Source organism: Rousettus aegyptiacus, unplaced genomic scaffold (genome assembly GCF_014176215.1).
Source record: "Rousettus aegyptiacus isolate mRouAeg1 unplaced genomic scaffold, mRouAeg1.p scaffold_m13_p_11, whole genome shotgun sequence".
NCBI lineage: Eukaryota > Metazoa > Chordata > Mammalia > Chiroptera > Pteropodidae > Rousettus > Rousettus aegyptiacus.
Genome location: NW_023416286.1, coordinates 93,255,802 through 93,273,991, shown reverse-complemented (window position 1 = coordinate 93,273,991; position 18,190 = coordinate 93,255,802). Strand labels below are relative to the sequence as shown.

The 18,190-nt window shown below is 50.7% G+C and overlaps 2 protein-coding genes across 2 annotated transcripts; both read left to right on the top strand.

The window, feature by feature from the left end:
- Positions 1-3,093: 3,093 nt before the first annotated feature.
- LOC107510365 (beta-defensin 107A-like) lies at positions 3,094-6,472 on the top strand. The gene is made up of 3 exons (XM_016143793.2): positions 3,094-3,110; positions 3,348-3,451; positions 6,309-6,472. Exons 1-3 carry the CDS (start codon positions 3,094-3,096, stop codon positions 6,449-6,451), a joined length of 264 nt encoding a protein of 87 aa, XP_015999279.2. The 3' UTR covers positions 6,452-6,472.
- A 1,751-nt stretch (positions 6,473-8,223) lies between these two features.
- LOC118609319 (ubiquitin carboxyl-terminal hydrolase 17-like protein 6) lies at positions 8,224-16,953 on the top strand. The gene is made up of 4 exons (XM_036228328.1): positions 8,224-8,398; positions 11,044-11,107; positions 15,375-16,739; positions 16,830-16,953. The coding sequence occupies exons 1-4, from the start codon at positions 8,224-8,226 to the stop codon at positions 16,951-16,953; spliced, it is 1,728 nt and encodes a 575-aa protein (XP_036084221.1).
- Positions 16,954-18,190: the final 1,237 nt, after the last annotated feature.

Sequence of the window (18,190 nt, the reverse complement as noted above, 5' to 3'; positions counted from 1 at the left end):
GGGCTTGCTCACGGCCGTGGAGGGCACGTCTCACAGACGCTCACCTGTCCACAAACATTCCCCTTCTCTCTTCCTCTTGCTTTCTCCTCTCCTCTACACTCGGCTTCCTTCCAGAACTTTCCCATCCAATTCCCCCTTCCTCCCCGAGACACCCAGTTCTTCCCATAGAATAATAAAATCTCGAACCCATACCAACCTCCTGTGACTTGAGAATTCATCCCTGTCGGGTGTCAGGGTGACTTTCTAAGGTACATTTCTGTAGAGTAACTTACAGAGACCTCGGACCTTCCCAAGGGGCGGGCGGGTCAGAGAGAAACAACAAGGAAAAGGAGGCGCTGGTGTAGACGGATTTCTCCAGAAGCATCTTCACACTGCTTGGTCCACATGATGCTCCTGTTTGGTATGACTTCAGCTTCATTAATCTGAAAATCGTAGCTATGGGCTTCCTCTGCCGACCGCCTCTTACCCCTCCTTAGCTCTGGGTCTTCCTCCCAAGCTCCCTCACGATGACGCGAAGGGAAGGGAAATGCCCATACCGCAGGGCTGATGGGGTTGGGCGGAATTCCCACACGGTAGAGGGCTCAACATTCATCGCACGTCATCGACTCCCGCATTCCCAGCTGAGGTGCTGGGTCACAAAGGAGGGACCAGCGGAGAGCTTGACCTCAAAATGCGACCTGGAACACTTAGCCTCGTACGCACTGGAGGCACTAACGGGAAGCTAGAGAAGGCAGGGCACGGGGTTTCTCTGGAAAACGCGCTGGCACACCGCGATTGTGACTTCCCTTGCTTCTCCAGGGGGGAGAGAATAAAAAAAAACATCAATTTCCCACCAGTCCTTACGCGACGGGCTCCATAAGAGAGCTCGACCTGCCGTCCGCTGGTGCTCATGCTCGGTCACGCCAGGAAGGATGTATGGGCACAGGGCGCTGGCTGGCATTGCACACGATGGCAGAGCAAGGAAAAGTCGTCGGGGGGCAGCTGTACTCGGGGGGCAGCTGTACTTACGCTCTCAGGCAGGACGAGAAGAGGCGGGCTTCCCATGGACCGAGTAAATGCGATGCAAGCTCGCTGGGCTGAAGTCATCCTAAAGGGACAAGCCCGCAAATGTGGCCCATTAGACACAGGAACCCGCTGGCAAGCGGTTTTAGGGTGTAGCCCTGGGAGGGGAGGAATCGAGGCAAATTCGTAACAGGTCAACCAGACAGAATAGTAACCGCTCAGGAAACCGAGCGATGCCATCACAGGAGACTCGAAAGCGCAGGAAAATGTGCTCCCCCAAAGGGGTGCGTTTGCCTTGGAACGCTGTTGCATTTATTTCTTTCACTGTGCAACAAAGTACCACAAGCTCAGTGACTTAAAGCAGTGCACACACCTCCCGCTTCTGCAGGTCAGAGGCCTGGGCGTGGTGCAGCTGGAGTCTCTGCTGAGAGTTTCGCCAGACCAAACTCACAGTGTTTACCGGGACCTTGATCCCACCCGAAGCAAGAGGTCATCTTCCAAACCCCCGTGGCCACTGGAGAATTCAGTCCCTTGCAGCCGTAGGTCCGAGGCGGCTGCCTTCTTGCAGGCGCTAGCCGGCAGCTGACCTGAGCAAGAAGAACCTGCCTCGCTGTCTCTGCCCCGTGGCCTTTCTCATAAAGTGGCAGCTTTCTCCTTCAAAGCTGAGACGAGAGAACCTCTCTCAGTCTTCAGAATTCTTCGACTTATTTTTATCAGTGCAAATGAAGGGGTAGAAAAATGAGGTTATATAGAACAGGGGTCCCTAAGCCCCAGGCCCCAGGCCAATACCGGTCCGTGGCCTGTGAGGAACGGGCCGCACAGCAGGAGGTGAGTGGTGGGCGAGAGAGCGAAGCTTCGTCTGTATTCGCAGCTGCTCCCCAGTGTGGGCATCACCGCCTCAGCTCCGCCTCAGGTCCTCGGGCACTAGATTCTCAGAGGAACACTGGTCCTTGGAGTCACAAAGGTCGGGGATTGCTGATATTGAGCAAAGTTTCTGTCAACTATTGAAATTAAGTTAGTATGGACCCAAACTACATAGTTTGTTTATAATTAATTGTAAATCCCCAAGTTATTTATAAAATTGCTCAAAAATTTATAGCAAAATAAATAACAAGGGAGTTAAAATCGTATGTCAGACAACATCTTATTTAACATGAATGAAGTCAGTAAGGGAGAAATAGAGGAACAAAAAAGATGTAGCATTTCGAAGATAAATAACAAAATGGCAGATATAAATCTTACTATAGCAATTATGACATTAAACAAAAATCAATTAAACATTCCATTTAGAGACTGTCAGATGGATTTTAAAAAATTCAACTATATGCTGCATATAAGAGATACACTTTAGATTTGGTGACAATATTAATAGCAATCAAAACATTCTTTAAGACAAAATTATTACCAGAAACAGAAACTTTTTATAATGATTAAAGAGTCAGTCCATCAAGAAGACATAATCATTATAAACATATATGCACCTAACAACAAGCCTGAATTATGCTGTATGTTTGGTCAGAAGATGTTCTTGTCATCTTTCTATAGCTCACACAGAAGACATAATTTGTCTAATTAAAAATTCAATTCCTTTGAGAGATATAGAGACAGTCAAATTTTCTGCTATTTCTTCAGTCAATTTGGGTAAGTTGAACTTCTGAATGAATCGGTCCATTTTATGAAAGTGGTTGGATGTTTAGGCATATTATGTATTAAATGTTAATCACATTTTCTTATATCATTTAACTGGGCAGGGCAGTCACCTCTACTCAGCTGCATAAGAATGGGTTTGGGGCTGGTACCAGGACGATCACCTTGGATGGGAATATCTTCCTGTTTCAAGCCCAAAGGATGCTCTTTTGTCCCTGCTGAAGCGTGTGCATCATACGGCCCCTGGGCAACCGCACTGCTATATCTGTCCCCTGTGGGGCAGGGGCAGGATCGCTCTTCTGCGGTACGAGAGGGGTGCATGCAGGCAAAATGCCCTGCACTGGCCAATTTTTAAAAAGCAATTCTTCCAGGCACAAAGTCACAACCGCTGAGTGAATTTCATAAGCAGGTAAGTTGCACATAAAATGATAGATAAGAAAAGTAATGGTGGAGCCCTTATGGTACTTGCGATGGGAGACATCTAGGCAGAGACGTGGACCAGGGTGTTCGCGCAGGAAGACGGCGTTCTCTGCCCTACTTTCCCATAGACGTTACTTGGGTAGAATCTGATTCATCTGCCCACACGTCATTTAATGGAGCGTGGAGAATCATTTGTTCTTAATAAACATTGTAAACCAAAGTTGACTTGCCCTTCAGAGCCATAGACCTTGTTTTAATCGACTTTCCTGATAAAACAGCCAGGTTCCAGCTACTGCTCCGCCTTCTCCCTGGACACCCGGAGCCATGCGAATCTTCCCCTTCGTTTTTGCCGCCTTCGTTCTTCTTGCTCGGATTTTCTCAGGTAAGAGGGAAATCCTCGTAGATGTAAGGATGGCAGTCTGCTCAGGGTCTGTCTTTTGAGACAAAAGCTCGGCTTTTAGAAAAATGCTAAAAATGTTCTAAAAAGGTCTCAGAATGAGCCAGTCGCTAAACTCTCTCCCTGAGCTCAAACTCCAAATACACTTGTGAATTGAGAAAAGTACAGCCTTTGTAGCCTCAGTGGAGCTAAACAGGGGCTAACTGCTTCTTAGCAGTCTCTTTGTTCCTGTCTCACGAGTTTGTCCAAGTCTCCTAACCTTAGGTTATTTCCGACTTTCTTTTTAGCTCTCACGTACAGATGGGAAGTTACATTATTTAAACCACTAACATCTTGATTAGTTTGCTGTTAAGTCCTTGAATCCTTGCAAGTGGTCTCTATTTGCTCAAGGTGGCCAAGACTCTATTTTTAAGAAACTTTCCTCTCTTCCCCTCCCCGACTGTCCTTCATTTCTGTCATAAAACCTCTCCGCGTGGGGCCGTCCATGCATCACGAAGCACCTGTCCATTTTTCTTCACGGTCCCTGCATTTCTACATTTATTTATTGCATAATCCAGCCTCAGTAGGCCTAACGAACCAATAGATACCGAATGTGTGCCCTACACTTATGAGAAATCATTGTGGGCACTGTAACGAAGATAGTTAAAGCGGAAGGAAAAATATAATTAGGGCACGGCCTGTGCCCTTAATTTTCTTGAAGTTTATTGGTCTGATGTTTCTGTATTGGTCAAAAATAGTTTGCCTGCGATAGTAAATAGGCATTCGATAAAGTTTTAAAAGTATCAAGTGAATGGATGAGACAGGAAGATGCATGAATTACTACTCCAGCACAGAAGCAGTTCTCGTAAGTGCTATAAAAGATACGGAGTATGGAGAGAAGCCAGGGACACGGAAGCCTGCTTCTCCCCGGGGGGTCAGGAAAGGCGTTCTGGGCAGTGGCGTTTGCATCACAGTCTTGAAAACAGCCGAGACCAGGAGCGAAGACCAGAGCCCAGAAGAATGCCTGCGCGTTCCGAGGTCTGGCTCGCGGCGTCGGTACTGAGCCTCTGCCCCAGTCTCCTTCCTTGTTGGCCAGACAGTGCATCCAGGCTGGGGAAACAAATTTTAATCTGTCCTCTCCATCCCTTCTCATCGACACTCCCCTGACTCAGCTCGGACACATCAAATGCCAACAGTAAGCGCAGTGTGGGCACGAAGTAGGACCACAGAGACTCTCAGGGATGGAAGTGATTTTAATGGTCCATACAAGAGGTAACAACCACGGACTATTGTGCCAGAGTATCTGAGACTGGATCTCAGTTCCAATCCTTATCAACAGTACGAACTCGGGGCTTCAGCTTCCTCTCCATAAATGCTGCTAATAATAAAATTATTTCAAAGACTAATACACTTGTTATATGAATTATAGTAGAGGCTCGCTTGTTTTAATAAAGAAACTTTAAAATAGGGTGACTGAAAAAAACAGATAATTTCTTTCTCACGTCGAAATCCAAAAATAAATAAGTGGACTCGGTTGGGTGGGAGCATCTCACATCTTTTTATTTCTACATTCACGGTGCTGTACAGAAACCGAGAGCCAGGAACCGATGCCTTTTAGCTAAGTATCTGTGTGTCCGGCTTTAACTCAGGGTTTCTATTACTAAAGGCCAGCAAGGAAAATAACCGCTTGGGGACAGTTTGGCGACCTGTTTACACGAACTGCAGAAACAGTGCCAGGCACACGCCCTGTGCTCCGGCAGAGTTAACTCTTTATAGATTCGTTATCACTGTTCTTGTCATTATTGTTCTTATTATCTGCCCCAATTTGACATTTGATGCATATCCAACACCTGTACCTATTCTGTGTGAGTTGATTGTCCAGATGGCTGATACATTTCAGGGATCTGTAACTCACCATATCTGGGGTTCTACTTTGGACTGTTCAAGAACAGTCCCCTCACTCTGAACAGAAATCACAGTCCTTACAATTTCTTTCCCTTGATCTGAGCCCTAATTTGGACATTAACAAGCCTAATAGCTCTTAAACATGGTAATATCTCATATCTATGACAGCCAATAAACACTCTTTTCCCCCCAAAGTTTTTTTTCCCTAAGAATAAACACTACTCCTCTTGAGAGAAACCGCCAGTTTTTTTTTTTTCCTGTTTCTCCTGAGAACACAGGTCACCATTGTTTCCCAGGCACTCCCCTACTGAAATACTGTTACTCTTTTCAGCTTCTCCTCTTTGTTCTAAATGACACAGGTTGCTTATGCCACTCCAGTCTCTCGCCAGAGCTGGAGACGTTATTCCTTTGACAGTCTTTGCGGAGCAGGCTGGTGCCACATTCCTTTTATCTTTGTCATGAAAACCGTGAAACTTCACAACCATATGACAGCGCACACTGTCCACCGTTCATCTGCCTGCCACGTGAACACTACTGTCTTTATCTTGCGTGACATGCCGGGGACTCTTAATTTAGAGAGACGAAAAAATCATTTATTGGAAAGGATTGTCTATTGGAATCGGAAAGTGTATTGTCTCACTCCCAGGAAGAAACATTCTGTTTCTTGTATTGCAGAAATGATGCTGACGGAGGAAACTCCTCTTCTTTGTTTGTTTGTTAGTTTGTTTCAAGTGAGTATCAAAAAAAAAGGACAACTGCACCCACAGGCGGTGCTGGGGTCTCGGCTCGGATGCAGCTGTGCAGGTGACATCTGGCTTTTGCTTCTGATCTCCAGGCGCACACTCCCTCTGCAGGGGCCGCGGTAGGGAGGAGCTCTGCATCGGGCCTGGGCGATGCGGTCTTGTCTTCCCGTAACTAATGAGCGAGCAACTGCAGACTAATTGTTTTCTTCACTCAGCCGGGGGAGCATTTCACCGGCAGATACTCTGTGCGAAGATGCGAGGTCGCTGCGAAGCCGATTGCCTTTCCTTCGAAGATAAGATTGGGGGCTGTCGAGCCGAAACGACGCCATTCTGCTGCAAAAGGAGGAGAAACAATTAAACGCGACGCGGCGGCTACGGAAATGAAAGAGGTGAAGATGGCCCGGCGGCTGCGACCTCGCCGCACCGAGCCTCTCGGGTCTCCCCTCTCTGATCCCCAAATGGGGCGGCTCCCGGTACAGGGTCTGTTCACCATCTTATCGACTGATAGAGTGAGTTAGTGAATTAACAGGTTAAGCAAGTAGGTGGGAAAGGTTGGACTGTGACACGCTCAAACAGATGCGTGGTCTTGGCCTTCTCTTCCAGGATTCTGTAACGCGAGTTGATTCTAGGGTACAGAGGACACAGGGCCCGCTAGACGCTGACCGCCTCAGCAGTGCCGCTGGCACGCATCCCCCTCCTCCCTCAATTAGCAAGAATTATCTAGAACGTCCTCTGTTTCCTATCTGATTGATCGCATCAAATTCCACAGAGGAACTGGCCCGTGTCAAAGTTCCGGCCACCTACCCTAAGAATTTGTCAGCTCGTAGCCTGTCGGGTCCAAGGTCCCTCGAGATGATGGAATCCACCCCCTCCTCACAGAAGAGGCATCCAGCCTTGGGAATATCCCATAGTTACTGGTTTAGTTACACCAAAATTCTCCGTTCTTAGCATGTCCGTAAAAAAGTGAGCTGGATGTAAACAGTACAACAAAGGCCATCTCAAAGATGGACCACCTTTCAGCAGCCGCAAAGAGACCTGGACACGTTCCAAAGTCCCTCTCGTGACCCTGTGATTGCTCGGTCCCTTGGAGTAATAGTGACGGCAAACCGAGGCTTGTGTTTGCCCTGGCTTCCCTCGAGTTAGACTCCCAGCTTCCGGGCAGAGCGACCTCTATTTTATAGGCCGTTCTCACTGTAGAAGGTTTGTAACACACCCTTCCAGAACAGAAGAGGGAAAAAAAAAAAACCCTCAACTCTGCTCCAGAGAATTTCCTTACCTATTCAGTTAAGCTTGCTTCTTGTTAGGTAAGAGAGAAACACACACGCACACAATTTCCTGAACAAGGCAATTTGTAAAAGCTGTTAAAATAAGAAACTAAAAAAACACATTTTTTAAAGATGCTCTGACGTTGCTGTGTCTCTTTGTGTTGCTCGATTTTTTGGTTCTGAAAATTATGCAAGAGGCAAACCGAGGTGGGGGGGGGGCGGGATGGGCCTCGGCTGCGATCACGGGACTCTCCGAGGTGCCTTTTCCAGAAGTTTCTTATCAGCGGCCTCAGGTAAAACGAGCTGCCTTGGGGAATCTACATGTGTTTCAGCTTGTTCCCTGCCTTTTTCCTTCCTTCCTGTCTTTCATTGTCAAACGACTGGAGCTGTCACGTCCAGTTTCCGTCCGCACTGTTTGTCCTGCCCCTTTGCTTCCTGACCTATAGCAACGCCTCCGGCCTTCATCGTGCTACTGGACCTTGTCGTAGTAAAGGGACCGGTGACCTCCTAGAGGCGCCGCAGCCCCTGCCGCTCGATAACGGTCCCGGGACCAGCGCGGCGACCCGCGGGCGTCCTCGCCCGCCTGGCCTGGCCCGGCCTGGCCTGGGGCACGGCAGGACGCGGGCCGCCTCCCCCTTCTGCACGCCTCCTCCTTCGCGGGAGGGCCCCGGTTCTTCCGGCCGCTTCTCCCCCGCGCCTTCACTGTCTCCCGCGTGTCCCCTTTGCCGGGGTGGCACCCACCATCCGCCTTCTCATGGCACGTTATCTCTGGACGGCGCCACCCACCCCGGGGGGGGGGGTCTCAGCTCCCGCCGGGTGACATGACTAGTGATTTTCTGGCTTTTCTGTGCTCCACGCCGCGACCATGTGCAGAGAGCCTGCACACCGCGTTGGCCAGACGCCCTGGTCCGCCAGCTCCCTGTCGCTGCCCTCGAGGCCGGGCACTGGCCGGAGGTGCGGCGCGAAGGCGCGGAGAGGGGGCCGCTCTTCCCGCGTCGGCTTCCGGCCGGCCGTGCGCCAGCGGGGGCCGGGGGGGGGGGGTGTGGGGCGGGGTTGGCCCGGGCGGCAGCTCCTGCGGCAGACCCCCGAGGGTCCCCCAGGCCCCGCCCCCTCAGCAGGACGGGGACCCGCAGGGCTGCGGCTGCGCACCCCACTCTCTCGGCCACGCCTCATCCTCAGAAGGCCGAACTCCGGCCGCAGGCCGCCTGCACCCCATTCGTCGGAGCCCCGGTCCTTCTGACCAGTTAAGCATCATGCACACGGTGCACCCAGCTCCGAGGCCGGGGCCCCAGCGTCCCGTGTCCCACACGCACGCGTCCAGCCTCCAGCTGCATTTCATTCGCTGCAACATTCTGAGCACCGGCCCGACCCCTCCTCACCTTTTGCGTCTCTGGGCCCAGAGGTGGTGACTCTGTCTGCTGGTCGTTAACCTCTGTGCCCTTTCGACCTTCCAGAACCTGTATAAACAGTTCCTTGCATTAAACCCCGTCTGTTTCAAGTACCTCGTGCGATTTCTCTGTACCCGCGTGGAGCGGGTCCGATAATCCCGCCCAGTATTTCCCACTCTGACGTCTCGCTGAAGCTCGTTAGGCTACTGGTCTTCCCTAAACGGATTTCCAAAAGACGCTTCGAGAGTAACTTGCCTTTTTTGCAACTGTATCGCTCTCTTTCTCAGACTGATCTTCCATTTAATATTCTAGACCTTAGTAAATGTTGTTTTCATTTCCTCAGACACTCAGGTTAAAAACGGTTTTCTCGGGAAAGCTTACTTTCCCTCGTCAATCACACAATTCCCTCATTACGTCCATCGACATGAGTTCTTCATTAGCACCTGCGAATCGTATTGTGAATCTTTTTGCCCTTTCTCCCCGCAAGCTTAGTTCGGGTTCAGGTCCTCAGCTGTGGGCAGCTCTGTGAAGCTACTTAGTTCTCATGGCCAATCCCTGAAGGTTTACTTATGATTTCGGGACTGGACATTGCAAGGAATAAGAAACAGCGCGACCTTTTTATGTTCACGTGTGCGCATGCGCGTACACATACATACGCCCCCCCCCCCCCACAGACCATGCCGTTTGTTCAACTACAAAACTAAGTATAAGATTCATACTGAGACTTATAAGAACACTTGAACACTAAAAATATCAGAGCTCAAAGCAGCTTTGGAGATAACTGAGCTCAGTGTTTCCAAAACTGAATTGATGATATTCACCTAGAATATTTCTGAGTTCCATTCTTCTTTCATGTTGAAACCTCTTAAACCAAGAATCTGAATGATTACAACTTATCCAATCGAGTCTCCCCAAGAGTCACGTTTGAGAACTATCGATCACTGGACAGAAGGGCACCTGACATGCAGGGATGGCCGGTCGCTCTGTGTTCCACACACCCCCTGAGTCGCAGAGGAAGACACTGAGGGCGCCAAGCCAGCACTGGCGCCTCTGGGGTCCAGTGGCATTTCACCGCCCTGCTCTGGTCCGTTTGAAAAGGGGATGTTCAGAGGAAACGAAGGAGCTGCTCACCTTCTTACTCAACTCAAGGACCCGTGGGGAAGAGAGATGTACGCCCTGCAAACCGACGCACATCATGGCGCGTTTTACAGCCCGATCGGAGGCCTATAGGATGCAGAATAGGAGTGTGTGTGTGGGGGGGAGGGGTGATTGATTTCGACTGGAGACAAAAATCATTGTGAACAGACAAAACGTTCTGCCACCGCTTAAACTAATTGGCTCATCGACCTAGTCTTACTGACTTTAACCAAAACTGAAAGGTCCATTTTATCACCAATATATTGGTAGCTTATGTTCCAGTTGACAATGATTCTCTTTCTAAACTGCCCACCTGCGTCATTCTGGAGAACTGAGTGTCCAAAATCACAAGGACTCTCCATCCTCCCTTGAAGGCCATTCTGCTCATATGGGACGCCTCTGTCCCTGGATAACTTTCACGAGGTATTTAAATGTCCTCGTTGCCCAAGCAAAAACATTCCACTGGCCCCCTGACCTGCTTATTCAAATGAAGATCTCTTCCGTCTGTTGCTATGGATACTATCTCCTAAGATAACTATTTTTGTTCTCCTTTGTGATTTCATTCATTTTGAACCAAGTGTCACCAGGTAAGAAAACAAAGGCACATAAGCCTTGGTAAGTTTAGAGAACGAGAGAGCTTGAGAGAATCCCCACGCAGGACATGGTCCGCAGTCTCCACGGCCTGAGAAGCCAGCAATGGAGAGAACCGTAGCCACAGGACCCCCGAGTGGCCTCTGCTGGCTGTGAGAGCCACATACGAGGTCAAGGAAAAGCTGACTTATTTGAGACATAGCCAGAGGCCGTCCGGGTGTCTGGAACCATCTCTGCTTCATCGCTGAAACGGAATAGGGTCCGGGTAACGGAAAGTGGGGGGTTTTCCTAATCATTCTTGGTCTCCAAACTCCCCTGCGTACGTTCTCCAAGAGTCAGGGATTCTAAGATACCGGCGAGAGAGGCCTGACAACGCTCAGGGGACCCAAAGAGAAGGGATCTAGTCATAAGGGTCACCGTGAGCTGAGGAAACTAACGCAACATCGTTGCCCTTTGGGGCGTGGCTCTGTCCCTCTGGCTCTATGTCGGCCCTTGGTGTCCTGGTCCCCCTTTCAATCCCTGGTCTTCTTGGAGGAAACAAGGGCTGGAGTGTTTGCCGTGTCGCCCAGGGAAGCCTCATAGCAGCTCATGTGGGAACCTGTTGCTGAGGCTTTCTCCAAAAGACTCAGTACCACCGCCCGCTGCGCCCTGTGGCCCGAGGCTGCATTTCTCCCTTTCTCTGCTTCGTCTCCACTCGGCAACTAGCATCTTGCAATGCACATTGTCCCTCCCGAGACATGCACGTACCCAGCCATGCGGGCAGGAAGCCCGCCGGAGAATGTCCTTAGGTTGGCTGAGCCTATAGAAAAATGAGCGAGTACCCTCCAGGGGTCGGTACCATGGTGTGCAGACCCGGAACAGCCAGGGAGGTCCCCGTGGCTCATTAGAACCCCCAAATCATGTCTAACTGCACTTGGGGGCCTCGGAACTACGCTTCCCATCTTGCGAAGGCTGGAAAACACGTTTCGCGCTGCCCGAGCATCCTCTGCGCTTTCCGTAGCCCAAAGCCTGGGATCCACCACGGCCAAAAACCGAGGCACAACATGGTTGTCCTAGGCCCACCCTAGGCTCTCGAAATATTTATTGTCTCCTCATCGATCCAAGAAATGCTCATGCTGCATTCAAGGCGTGGAGATGGAGACTTGCGAATCTGAGCATTTGAAGAATTTTCTAAGTCCCCTAAAAAGTCTGTGAGACGCTTCTGCAGGCCCGTGACGCCCCCTGCTGGTCCAGAAGCGCCATGCACGACTTCCTTGCGCAACCTTCCCGAATGCAGACGCAGGTGTCTGGAATCACACAGCTCTGGGTAGAACGGAGGGATGGCAAGCCGTCCGCCAGGAGGTGCTGGCTGCAATAATGCTCTGGATGCTGCCATATAATGCAAATCAAAATGTGTGTGTGTGTGTGTGTGTGTGTGTGTGTGTGTGTGTGTGTGTGTGTGTGTGTGTCTGCAGATGTAAATACAGGAGCAGAATGTTGGATACCAAAATTTCTACAGAATGATCTATGTTTATTGGATTTACTGTGGCTTTTTCTCTTTATGGTTCATGCTTGTATATATTATTTGCTTCTTACCTAAGATTCTGATGAAATCAACGATAAAACTGATTTCATTTGAATAAATCGTTTTGAAAATTAGAAAGGGATCACCCAGGACATCTTAACTCGGACATCTTTCTGATTTCCTAAGGTTGCCCTATCAAATTATCACCAACCCGGTGGCTTAAGAGAAATTTATTTCCTCGCAGTCCAGAGGCCAGAAGTCCAAAATTGAGGCACCTGCAGGACTACGTTCCCTCTGACAGCTCTAGGGGAGAACCTCCACTTGCCTCCTCCAGCTTCTGGTAGCTTCCAGCATTCCTTGGCTTTGGGCAGTGAAGTCCAGTCTCCACTTCTGACTTCAGAAGGCCTGAATCCCTGTGACTCAAATCTTCCTCTCTTTTCTCTTATAACTGTCTTTAGGTTCACCCTAAATTCAGGATGATCTTACCTTAAGATTCTTCAGTTACTTATATCTGCAAATATCCTATTTCCAAATAAGTTCACATTCACAGGTACCTGGAGTTAGGGCTAGGGCTTAACTCTTTGAGGGTTCAACCCATCGACAATGGGTTAGACGCGTTGAACCCCTTATGCAACCCACAACTATTCAACACTCTCTCGATGCAGTTTTTACTTATCTTGCAGGTGGGGTACGTCTGAAACTGCCCGGAAGCGAAGCCAGTGATGAAGGTGAAGTCCGGGGCTGACGTGCTTGCTGGCCTCCGCTCAGCAGAGTGGAGAAGCAGACTGGCGTCTTTCATTCCTAAGCTTCATGTACTTTTAGAGATAACTTCCATTCGTGGCAAATTTTACCATGCTGCCAATGCTAATCATTTTCTACTGGGGAATAATAATCGCATATCGAGTATGAAATAATTCTCTCATCCATTCAAAAATATTTCTGCACAAAAGGAAACAAAAAAAGCAGGGGTAGCAATACTTTTTTTTTTCTCTCCCATACAAAATAGTCTTTAAGATAAATACTATAACAAGAGACAGAGAAGGACCCAGCAATTACACTTCTGGGTATTTATCTGAAGACACTCGAAACACTAATTAGAAAAGATAGAAAAGATATATGTACCCTGTTTCATTACGGCATTGTTTACGATGGCCAAGATACAAAAGCAACCTAAGTATCCATCGATAGAGGAATGGATAAAGGAATGGATGGATAAAGAGGGGGTACATATAGACAGTGGAATATTATCAGCCATATGAAAAAAATGAAATCTCGCCATCTGCAACAATATGAATGGACCTATACAGGGTATTGTGCTGAGCGGAGTAAGTCAGGCAGAAAGACAAATGCCGTCTGATTTCACTTACAGGTGGAATCTAAAACACACGATAAATGAACAAACAAAACAGAAACAAACTCAGTTATAGAGTGCACATTAATGATTGCCAGATAGGAGGGAGGTTGGGGGTTGGGTGAAAAGGTAACGAGATTAAGATATGCAAATTGCCAGTTATAAAAACAGTCACAGGATTTAAGATATACCATGGGGTATTGTCAATAATATTGTAACAACTATGTGTGAAGTCAGATGGGCACTAGACTTATTGGGGTGATCATTTTGTGAGTTATATAAATGTCTAAGCACTATGTTATACACCCGAAACAATGTAATATTGAATTCAACTGTAATTGAAAAATTAAAGATTATTACAAAAAGTATTTCTGCAGAGACTGCTTGTTCTGAAACTTGGTCAATAGATTCATACATGTTAAAACCACAGGTTAAATATGGTGCATTCCTCTGTTGGATATCCGTTAACCTGTGTATAAATGGCTCACCCACAAAAGAAACACACACAAGAGAATCTAAAACTACCTTGCTGCACAATTTCACAAAGGTAGCATTTAAAATTTGGCAAAATAGGACACTGGATTTTGGATATGAATATATTGGAATAGAATCTTAAGGAAAAAAAGAAAAAGGTTTTCCAAAGAAATGTGAAACCAGCCACAAGATTTATATTGTTAATAATTTCTAGACCCAAACCTAGGTAAACAAACATATTTCTAACTACTTTCATGGTCATTATATATACGAATCAAAATAGAGGGGTACCTGCAGTTTAGAAACAAATGCATTGGAGAGTAAGTTTTGTTGTTGTCTCTGAATTGCAGTCCTACGTAAATTCTGGCCTGTGGGTAGCAGTTCTGCCTATGTGACATCTGAGCTTACTTTTTGAAGGTTATTATCCGTGGTGGAGAATTAAATGCCCCACCCTCCTTGAATCACTGGACATTGCTCTGAAAGCAAATTTGACATTCATAAACTATTTCTTTTTTATTTGGAAACATTCAAGGAAGTCTATCAAGAAAGAGTTCAGTGGAAATTAGGGAAATAGAGAAAATTCTGAAATGTTTGTTTTTCATTTGGGGCCTAAGTGACAGCAGTCTTTTTTTTTTTTTTTTTTTTTAAACAATTGTGTTACAAATGCAATTGTATTCTCCTCGAATTTATATGCTAAAGTTTTAACTCCCAGCCTGACTGTATTTGGCAGTGGAACCTCTTCAGAAGTATTTAGATTGAATAAAGTCATAAAAAAAATAAAGTCTTAATCTAATCAACGAGGGTCCACGCAGGGGGAGACGCGAGAGCACTTTCTCTCATTCCCTTGGGAAGCACTGAGAAGAGGTCATGTGAGGACACGGACGGCAGGCAGTCCCGTGCAAGACAGGGAGACCCTTCTCACCAGGAATGATGCCTTCCTCTCAGACTCGCAGCTCTGAGCAGTGAGAAGATAAGTAAGTGTCTGTGTTCTCAGCACCCCCGTCTGTGGGATTTTGTCATGGCAGCCTGAGCAGATACACCAAGCGCAAATGTAGCACCTTGGGACGTTACCCCTGAAGCATGCCTGGAAGGGTTTGTAAACACACGCGTACCCCATGCCTCCTAGTGTCGTTCGGGGTCTCCCTTTTGGAAAAGCTAAGACACATGTATGTCCCCATCATCCCAACTCGCACCATCCTAACAAACAAGATCCAGGTATTCCAGAAATACACATCAGTGAGAGGCGTCAATCAGCCCCTCTGGGGAATCGGTGACCACACCCTAACCCGTCGTCCAATCAGGCCCCGGGAGTTGATTGGTGGGTGGGCCGAGGTGAGGGTCACGTGGCAGGAGTGGACTATAAAAGCGCTGACGAGCGGCCGACCCCGGCATTCGGAGCTGGTCTCTGCCCTGGAAGCTTCGTGCTGCGACCGGAGCTTTCGGACGAGCCGTCTCCTGAAGGCTGTCGCCACAGACATGGAGGCTGCCGCCCTCCGCTGGGAGGATGGCCCTCAGCTCAATGACGCGCCGACATTCGGCTCCGCCTGGCCCGGGGCGGGCGATGCCGCGGGGCTCGGGGCGCGGCGCGCGCCCCCGGCGGTGGGTGCGGGGCTCCGCAACCTGGGGAACACCTGCTACGCGAACGCGGCGCTGCAGTGCCTGACGTACACCATGCCGCTGGCGCGCCGCCTGCTGTCGCGCCGGCACGCCGAGGCCTGTCCGAGGCCGGCGTCGTGCGTCCTGTGCGCCATGCGGGCGCACGTGGCCCGGGCGCGCTGGCGCCACGGAGAGGTCATCCAGCCCGCCACGGGGCTGATCGCCGGCTTCCACGCACACAAGCAGGAGGACGCCCACGAGTTCCTCATGTTCACCGTGGACGCCATGCACCAGGCCTGCCTGCGCGAGCCCGCGCGGCGGGGCGGGCGCGGCGGCGGCGACAGCACCCCGATCCGCCGAACCTTCGGCGGGTACTGGAGGTCCCAGGTCAAGTGCCTTCGCTGCCACGGCGTCTCCGACACTCTGGACCCTTACCTGGACATTACCCTGGACATCCAGGCGGTGCAGAGCGTGACCCAGGCTTTGGAACTGCTGGTGAAGCCCGAGAAGCTGGATGGTGACAACTCGTATCATTGCAGCGTTTGCCTCGAGAAGGTGCCTGCTTCCAAGACGCTGACTCTGCACACGCCCTCCGAGGTCCTCATCCTGGTCTTGAAACGGTTCTCGGATTTCACAGGCAGCAAGTTGGCCAAGGAAGTGCAATATCCTGAGCACCTGGACATGCGACAGTACCTGTCCCAGCAGGACGCAGGGCCCCTCGAGTACGAGCTCTATGCCGTGCTGGTCCACGCCGGGTGGACTTGTCACAGTGGACATTACTTCTGTTACATCAAGGCTGGGAACGGCCAGTGGTTCAAAATGGATGACGCTAGGGTGACCGCCTGTGACGTCTCCTCTGCCCTGAGCCAGGACGCTTACGTCCTCTTTTACACCCAGAAGAGGGAATTGCAAAGAGACAGCGGGAGCGTGTCGGCAGGTGAGGGGCAGAGGTGTCACGGGGCTGAGCGCGCAGGCACGCGGGAGCCGGAGACGCGCTCCGAAGTCAGGCGCCCTGAGGCGGAGGAGCCCGAGCGAGGGCCGTCGGGCGCACAGGTGACCTGGGAGCAGTGGAGACTGCTGCAGGAACAGTCGCGACCCGCGCCTCAGTTCAACCTCAGGAGGGTCGAACGAGCCCTGCCCGCGGACGCAGTCGTGATTCATGCGTCCAAGTTCAGCGGCGGGGTCACCAAGAATCATCCGGAACGGGAAACCCAGCTGCTCGGCGATGCAGCCGGGGACATGGCCCCTCCGGGCGCCAGACACACCGTCCCCTGCCTCGGAGGGAGAGCCAAGGCTGCCAAGAGGAAGAAGAAGGGGTGGAGGCCTCTGGACGTGCTCGGGTAAAGTCGCACGCGCGCCTGCCCGCTCCGAGCCGGCACGCGTCCGGGCAGGGGGAGGGGCGGCCCTCGTGAGGTGTGTGTGGCCTTCAGCGTGGACTCGAGAGTCCTGCGCTTCGAGCGGCGGCAGTGCACGGCGAGGTTACCGGAGATCATCGGGTTGATGGCTGGGTCTGGGGACCTGCCAGGGGGCTGTGTGGGGACGGTCAGTGGTTGAAGGGACATGTGATGTTTACTAGTGGGATACTTGTGAATCGATTCAGCGACATGTAAATATTAAAAGGGAGTGCGTTGGGGAGATGGGAGGAGTGGCGTTCGTCTTTCCCACGTTTGTGGTGCGCGCTGGCCGCGGTGGGCGGGGCGCCGGGAGGGTGGGCGTTCCGGTGGGCGGGGCTTGGGCTCAGCGGGTCTGCCCTCCAGCTATTAAAGGGGTGATTGATTGGCGCTGGGAACCGGAACTTGAAGCAGCAAACGCGGCCCATGCACAACGCACTGAGGCTGCCAAAGGGTCAGAAAGGGGGAAGGTGAAGCACTAAAGGCCACTTGTGCGACCCGGGACCAGGGACGGGTGCCACTGACCTACAGGTGGGGCCAAAGCTTTGGAGGGGCCAAGCCGTGGGAGGTGACCTGAAACAGGAGGGGCAGGGCCCTGTGGCAGGCGTTGGGGGCTTTGACCTGGGCAGATGGGGGAGAGTCGGCAAAGGGCGGGAAATGAGAAGGGAGGACAGGAAAGAGGGGTGCTGGCCTTACAAGGGGACCTGGGGCCGGACCTCATGTGAAGGGTGTGGAGGGAAGGGGGCGGGACAGCGGGGACCCGAGCCTGGCTTTGGAGAAGGGAATCGGGGCCAGCTGTTGGCAGGATGACCATTCATGTTGCCCAGGGGAGGTGGGTCCAGCCTTGGGCTGTGAGGAGAGTGGACGGGGCGGGGGAGGGGGGGAGGGGTGGGAAGCCAGTGCGGAAGAAGCAAGAATCCTGGAGTGAGGCAGCCCAGAGGAACGAGTGAGCCGCAGGCTGGGGGGAGGAGAGAGCCGCGGACTGACTGGCGGAGACGGGCCGGGGAGGCAGGCTCCTGCATGCGAAGACCAGCGGGCAGCCAGAGGCAGCCTAGGGTCAGGCGGCGTGCATCTGCCTGGAACCTTCTAATCACTGGAAAATCAGGCGCCTTTCTCCTAGAAGCCTCCTCTATGTTTTAAAACCACAAGTAGAATTCCTAAGCAGTAACCTAAATAGTGACCATGATGACAAACAATTTTAATAGTGATGTAAATATTAATAGATGGAAGTTAGATTAGAAACCCCCTTGTGGATGGCAACGGCCCTGCAGGAGCCTCCTGAAGTAGCTGGAGTCGGTGTCCTAGGACTGTACCATGTCCCGCGTCCCGTGATGGCCAAGAGAAGCAGGATGGGAGAGTCGGGGCCTGGAGAACCTGTATGATCAGGGCGAGTCGTGTGA

Bases quoted from the DNA above. Each gene is read 5' to 3' on its own strand.
- LOC107510365 (XM_016143793.2), top strand. The intron at 3,452-6,308 runs GTAAGAGGGAAA...TTCTTCACTCAG, and splicing joins TCTTGCTCGGATTTTCTCAG to CCGGGGGAGCATTTCACCGG.
- LOC118609319 (XM_036228328.1), top strand. From the start codon at position 8,224: ATGTGCAGAGAGCCTGCACACCGCGTTGGCCAGACGCCCTGGTCCGCC. The intron at 11,108-15,374 runs ACCGCCCGCTGC...CGATGCCGCGGG, and splicing joins TCTCCAAAAGACTCAGTACC to GCTCGGGGCGCGGCGCGCGC. The intron at 16,740-16,829 runs GTAAAGTCGCAC...TGTGGCCTTCAG, and splicing joins AGGCCTCTGGACGTGCTCGG to CGTGGACTCGAGAGTCCTGC.